Source organism: Primulina tabacum, chromosome 10 (assembly GCF_025594145.1).
Source record: "Primulina tabacum isolate GXHZ01 chromosome 10, ASM2559414v2, whole genome shotgun sequence".
Taxonomy (NCBI): domain Eukaryota; kingdom Viridiplantae; phylum Streptophyta; class Magnoliopsida; order Lamiales; family Gesneriaceae; genus Primulina; species Primulina tabacum.
In genome coordinates, this window is record NC_134559.1 from 12170856 (window position 1) to 12178463 (window position 7608).

The following is a 7608-nucleotide window of genomic DNA, read 5'->3' on the forward strand; positions in this document are numbered from 1 at the left end:
TGCAAGTATTTTATTTTCATGCCTTGGGATGTAAGATGGGTTCTTCCCAGAGTCTTTAAAAAAAAAAAGTTATCGAACGTCAAAATCAAAATAATTGTTGATTAGGTATTCCAATTCCTTAAAATAGGGAGTGCAATTTTCCCAATAGGTTCGGTCACTGCGTGAAAAACGCAAAACGAGAAGACTCGGGGAAAGTGTTATCGGGTATGAGTTCGAGGATCATTTTAAATATCCGCAACAAATCGGAACAAATATGTAAATACTATCCTCATCCTCGTATCCGCTCCTATAATTAATAATAGTAAAACATTGATAAACTTAATGGGTATTTGAAGTAGGAATGAGGACTTGAAAAATGATTTAATCTCTTTGTAGTCGGACATATAGATTCTCCTATTAGCTAGAACCGGAGATATGGACGGGGATATAATTTGAACGTGGAGATGAGAATAACAAGCCCGTCCCCGTCTCATTGTCATTCGGTTTATGATAGGAACCGTGATTCAAGTTCTAATACATTATTTCTTTAAAAACAATTCAGTCTACAGAAATGTTTCCGCTGTAGCAATTCTTCAATCGAGAAACCGCTACACTCGTTGTGTCCCGGGTTCGAGCCCCGGCAGCGGATTTATTTTACAATTCTTTTAATTAGTTAAAAAATTAGTCCTAATAAGAATCGTTCAAAATTTTCAATAATAAATTTGCGGAAAATATTTTTATAAACATTCGTAAATTACTGTTTTCGTCGGATTATTCTAATAAGTTTCCATTTTGTTAATTTTTCAAAAAATCTTAAAAATTTGGCTACATTATTTTTGAATATGTAATACTTTCTAAATATATATAATAAGAGTATGACACATACAATATAAATATTTTATATATCGGTGCCAGTTTCAACTCCACCGGATGATCTTCGACGATGGTCATCCGATTCCGGTACAAGATAGAGGCCGCCACGAACCTCATCTGATAATAAGCAAAATCTTTGCCTAAACAGAGTCGAGGGCCACCGTTGAATGCCGTGAACTTGTAGGTCGATTTGCTCATGTATCGTCCGTTTCTCCGCCATCTCTCGGGTTTGAACTCTTTGCCCCATACGCTTTCCATTCAACCCATTGCATATATCGCATACACTACTTTTGTTCCCATCTTGAATACGGTTCCATCCGGGAATTTGTCATCTTCCACCACCTATTTATATTGAACATATCACAATCATATCAATCTTCAAAATTTCTCCACGTAATTTGGATATATGGTCGACTGGGACCGATGGGTGCAACCTAAGAGCCTTCGACACAAATCAGTTTGTTTGCAATTCCTAGAAAACTTCAACGTCAAGTAATAGAGAGTTGCACAAGCCTACCTCAAGTTCCAAATTGCAATTTTTTTTCATAACTGTGTATGCATTCTGTATGGTCATAAGCCAAGTCGTTATGGTCCCGAGTCATGGGATCGTATTACGGGACAATTAATTATGGATTTGACGTTCGTTTGGAGAGAACTTCTCTATCTTCTTTTGAATACTATTTTTTTTAGTGAAAATTCAAGATGACTTTCATTCAATCATGTTCTGACTTTAAATAGAAGAATTGACATTATCCCAGGGGATGATGTTTTATTCCAAAATAGAATGCTGGAAATAAAATCTACATCTTAAGAAATATGGTAGCTAGGATCCTTCCTTCTTTGCCGTGACCTTACCATGGCATTCGTAGAACCAGAAATACTAACAATTCAAGCATTGGAATGATTTGTTGGTGGAGATGCAAACAATGAGTTTGCAGAAAGAATATGGTTTCCTAAATTTCCTTACATCGTTTTCAATTGATCCATGTTTAAAAACTTGGAAAACAGGAACATTATTTCCTGAGATTTTCGTGCAATAAACAATGGAAATGATGCATAGCCATCTCCACACTTGGACTATATCGGCCAACGTTATATGCCGGAGACTCGAGTCCCCTCTGGACAGCTTCGCTCAGCGTAATATCCTCTAACTGCACGACGGAACACAATGTTTATAAAATTTATATGTATGCAACATGAGAGTCAGCAGGGCGATTAAACAAAGAAGACTATTTTATTCATAAATCAAATAAAATCTTTTCAAGTTCAATGCTGACAACTAGCACACCTGCACTTTTTCACTTTCTTCCAAACTCTTTTCAATGAAAGTAGTATCACCCTAAGAGGTAGAAAAATCAAGCTAATAAAATCATGCTATGTAGAATTATCAGTTTGAATCAATTGTACGTCGAATCGTTTTAACCTTGATAAGAATATCAATAAGAAACATACCTTGAGAGAAGCATTTAGAAAATAATCGAAAACCACTTTGCATCTCCGAGGTCCCAGTGGTAGCACGAGATTTGTGTCCATCCATGGACCGTATCTATTAAAAGGCATGGCGAACAGGTCAAACGAAAAAGGCATCCAAACCCAAACTTGATGCATTAAAATACAATATCACTAACCTATTGATCATGAAGTTTGGATAAACAAACGCATATAAAGCTTTCGACCCAAGTCGAACAAATTCTTCATTGTCCGTCGCACCTCCTTCACAAATTTGTATGCTAACTTTTTCAAACATCTTGGCAATACGAGGGAGAGAATCACATAAGATTCCAAGAATCATATCAAGATCTTCACAGTATCTCAAGCGCATATTGAGACGAAAACAAGGAAAAATGGAAATAATACGAGAGGTTAACAAGAGAGAATACTTTAGTCGAATAAGAATCGAGCTGGAGACCAGATGCAAGTCCTTTATGTGCATATGGCACGTGATAACCGCCATCCAAATAGTTGTCACAGAACACCTGCCGAATAAACGTACATTCGTTGGATTTGGACTCATCAATGACTATGCTCCGTTGTACTGGTAACTCAAATACTCTACATTTCTTTTTTGAGATAGACTAGGATATACAAGATTAACTAATGTTGTACATGAATTGATGAATTTGATTTAGATGGAAGGAATCGATTTGGGGAAGGAATTGAGGGGCGGATTTCAAATGACACCCAAGAATCTTAGGTGTGTTTGAAATTAAACTGAAAAATGTGTTGTAAACCAACCTTCCAGTTGCATTCGATAGTATATGTTCGTCTACAAACGTAATCCAACGAAGTGTCAACCCCATTGTTACTTAGTATTTCAGCTGTACTACCAAGCCATTCATCGGCCACGACTTGGCTATTGACTTCCCCCTCATGCCTCGTTTCTTCATTGAAATTGATTAGTACAAATGGCCCCCAAATAGCGACTTTGAGAGGAACAAGTCCCATTTCCTATCTTACATCTTACACAAGGTCAGGAAAAAAACAAATATTATACATCATTAATAAAATGTAGAAAATCAATAGAAGAAAATTGATCTGTGGCATACATTCACTTTGAAATTCTTAATTCCTGTTATTCTAGTTGCCTTTATGAGTGCTCCATTCAACCCATATGTCCAACCCTGGAAGGATAAAAGAAAAAGACAACAAGAAAAATAGGAACATAATGGTTGGATATTATTGAGTGTATAATCGAAAGCAACAAATAAAGAATTATGGCATTAAACATCGATTTTGAAGAATTTGGAAACGAAGGACAGGTTTATATGAGAATGAATCTATCATATATCTATTGTTTAGGAGCTGAGGAAAATAGAAAAGGATCCCCAGAATCATACTGACCTTCACGACATAACAAGAAGATTCATATCGAAGAACTTGGTGGAACATCTTATAACTCAAGACATTAACAACCATTTAACCATGTAAAACTCACATGATATGGGCAGACAAAACAAGCCTTCTTCCCCATCCCCGAGGCAAGAAGAGAGGCGTGATGGCGGCATACATTGTGAAACGCATTTAACATTCCCTTTTCATCCCGACAGACCACATACTCTATACTTCCCAAGCTGCAAAGGTAACCAGTTGGCCACAATCAAAGACAAGCTTACTCACACTTCTTGTTTTCTTGTCATCATAAAACTGGTGTTTTTTGTTGTGTGTAACATGTCTGGTGCACAATTCTGAGTTCTTAGAAGCTGAATTCTAGAACAGAGGAGCAAAAATATTGGTGGTGATCACACTGAAACAATATAACTACAGCTGTATTACCTGCCGGTGAAAAAATCGCGAGGATCTCTAATCTGATCGGTGTATCCTAGCCAAAAAAATGCAAGAATTGGAAGACTCCTATGTGTAAACAAACCAGAACAGTACATAAACACATTCAATGAAACTATACACGCACACCTGTACATATAAAACAAGTGAACAAGAGCAGCATTAAATCTTAGCCATCTTTTATCAATTTCTACTTTTTTCGAGCTATAATACAAGGATCAAGAGATCACATAAATCAATATATAAAAAACTCAACTTTATTTATTTTCACATTTTGTTATAAAAAATCTTTTTTGTTTTTGTTTTTGTTTTTTTTTTTTGTTTTTGAAATGTCTTTTTTGTTTTTAAAAAATACATTTTAAACTACAATAAATTATTAAATAGTTCATAACAAAAATATTTCTTTTAAAACATAAATAGTTGTAAAAAAGAATACCAACGGGGTGCCATCCCTTGTGGAAGACTTGATCGAGCTCAAGAGCGTAGAAATCAGGATCAGTGTACCAAGAACTTGGCGGGGTCGAAGCTTCTTCTATCGGAATTCCGGGGTGAAATTCTTGGACCAATTTTCGAGCTTTCTCATGAATACCATTAATTTCTTCGACGCAATTAGGCTGCAGAGAATTCTCAAGATCGCTGCAACGTCGGACGAAAATCTCGTTGGATTGAGACTGATTTATGGGTTTATTCGCAGATTCAAAATGGGTTTTTTGTTTGAATTGCGAGATTTGATGGAAGGTGAGGAGCTTCTGCATCATCTGTAAATTTATCATTGTGAATAAAATTTGGTTCGTCTTTCGTGTGATCTTTATTGATAATTATTACAAAAACTTCACCATCAGTAACCCGATATGTTCCAAATGTTGATTATTAATTTATCAATATTTACTATTTAAATAGATATTGGAGCTAGTAACTGTTATGAAATTTATTCCGACGTCCATTGAATTGTGTGTGTATATATATATATATATATATTAGTGGGTCTCATGTGATACCGTCTCATGGATCTTAATCTATGAGACGGGTTAACCCTACCGATATTCACAATAAAAAATAATAGTCTTAACATAAAAAGTAATATTTTTTAATGAATGACTCAAATAAGAGATCTGTCTCACAAATACGACCTGTGAGACCGTCTCACACAAGTTTTTGTCATAAATATATAATACTTGATAATTATACTAATTTCATGCGATAATAAATCAATTACGCTACCCAAGTCCGAATAACAGACACACATGTATATCTATATATTATATTATATATATTAATTATATATTATATATATATATATGTTAAATATACACCAGTGACCTTTGTTTGTTGGTTCCATCTATTTTGTTCTGGCGTTGGTTTGGTGCCATTTAATTTGTTCTCCCGTTGGTTTCGTGTTTTCCGTCTCCCAGTCGGTGTCATTGTTAGCTGACGAGGTGTCGTTATTTCCTTAACTTTTCCCATGGCTAGATGATGAAACCGATTTCGAATCTTGTTCAGCCGATTGGATTCCTGGTCATGTGGGATGCGAATCCGGTCATCCAAAAAAAGAAAATGCTAACTAAATCCAGTCGCACCTTTGATTCAATAAACAACATGAATTCTTTAACCTTCAATTTTTAATTTTTAGAAACAAGTAATGTGTATTCGTTCCTAAATCACGTGGCTTATTAACAAATAAAACAATCGATCTTAAGCGAACCTTCAAAAAACTTGTCATTGATAATTCGAGTGAAGAAAAATCGACAAACGGTACAAAGTTATGAAATTTTGATAAGTTTGATTTTGAGAAACACATAAAGGCGTATACAAAGTCAAAGCTTTAAAAGAGAAAAAACTGTTCAATGTTATACAAAAAATTAATAATTTGTTGTCTACAACTTGTATATATGTAAAAAAAAAAAATTACAATAAAAAACTTTTAAATCTCGAAATCTAGGGCTTGCTTTCTAAAATTCGTGTTCCAGTGCACAGGTTTGCACGAATTCGCATGGCTTCGTGCGAGCTTTTGTTCAGATGAGTTTTGGCCAGCCTGAGGCAGGCTGGTGGGTGGCATGGTGTGTAGGTGTGCAAAAAGTCACGCTGGTGCACGCCAGCTACTGTCCTCTCAGGTCTTTTTGCATTCGCATACTTGGTTTCTTGACACGCCTTCAAGATATTGTTCCTTGAACTCCTTCGATTGTTTGAATATGTTTGATTCTTCATGTTTAATCAACATCAAGCTGGAACGTCCGAGACAACAACGCTTCTTAAATCTCCTTCCAAATATTAGCATGCTACGCCCGCTCAGATTCATATCATACTCTCATTCTTCAAGAAGATTTGAGGATTGTCCTCAAATCTTTGCTACCTACATAAAAATGAAGCAAGTTAGTAACACAACAAATTATATCACAACTCTACTTACCTTTCAAATCCAGCTTGTAGGCGCTATCATCTGCTTGCTCGTTCCACCTTAGAGACCTCAACTCAACGGTTTCCCTTGCTATGTATTTTCATCTATTACTCCAGACGATAAATAACATATGACACCAAATGATAATAATAAAATATCATTAAGTATCACAAAAATCAGATTCATCCCCTTCTTAGATCTAGTTAACATCACAACAATTTCCATACAAATGTACGCCCTTTGTTAACTAGGAATAAGACATAGCTCATGCCCGACATAAGAATATAGACGAAAGGCCATTCTCCTATATGCAATACATGTATCACAATCCTACTCAACATATCGTTTCATATGCAACCAACACATATAATCATGTATTATATATAGGATAAGGACACAACTATGTGTCTCAAAACACGTCGCTCATGAAACGAATATGGAATGAATAATTTATTCTCTTTAAATAAATATTCATCATGAACGTAAAAATTATCACATTCAACCATGCATCATTCACAACTATCACCAAACAAATAATAATGATGCAAATAGAACACGCCACATATACTATCCATGCAATCCTTTAACACATTACAAGACTATAAGTATATGGCATACGAGTCATTGCTACTATTAAGTCTCATATATTTGAAAACTTGTGATAAATTAAAATCAATAACATTTAAGCTTAATGCACGAAATGTCTCACTACTCTCACCTCCATGAAACTTAGATACAAAATCATACCTCTTACATATCTCATTCACAAAACTTCCTCCAAAATATTGAAAACACGAAAACTTATAATCAAGGTAAGGAAGCAAGAAGTACCTCATATTCGTTTCATGGGAAACTATTCTTACCTCACTTCGAGTACTTCCAAATTTACATTGAACTACCCATTAGATCCTTCCAGCATCGATACTCGTTTGCTTCCTCATTATATCATCCCAGAAACCTCATCTCGATTGCCTCTGAATTCATATGGATCAACACAATGCATTCTCCCAACATCAACACTTACTTGCTTCTTCATCTTGACATCTCCATAATCCTGCAGTGAAGAACTAACTGAAACG

General features: G+C 35.3%; 1 protein-coding gene across 1 annotated transcript; it reads right to left on the reverse strand.

Annotated features, from left to right (window-relative positions):
* Positions 1 to 1559: 1559 nt before the first annotated feature.
* On the reverse strand, positions 1560 to 4974 carry LOC142505746 (choline monooxygenase, chloroplastic). Its single transcript, XM_075618847.1, has 10 exons — positions 4571 to 4974; positions 4126 to 4171; positions 3788 to 3923; positions 3399 to 3473; positions 3088 to 3300; positions 2733 to 2828; positions 2481 to 2599; positions 2305 to 2398; positions 2141 to 2191; positions 1560 to 2003 (listed from the first exon to the last, which is right to left on the reverse strand). Exons 1-10 carry the CDS (start codon positions 4905 to 4907, stop codon positions 1866 to 1868), a joined length of 1305 nt encoding a protein of 434 aa, XP_075474962.1. The 5' UTR covers positions 4908 to 4974; the 3' UTR covers positions 1560 to 1865.
* Positions 4975 to 7608: the final 2634 nt, after the last annotated feature.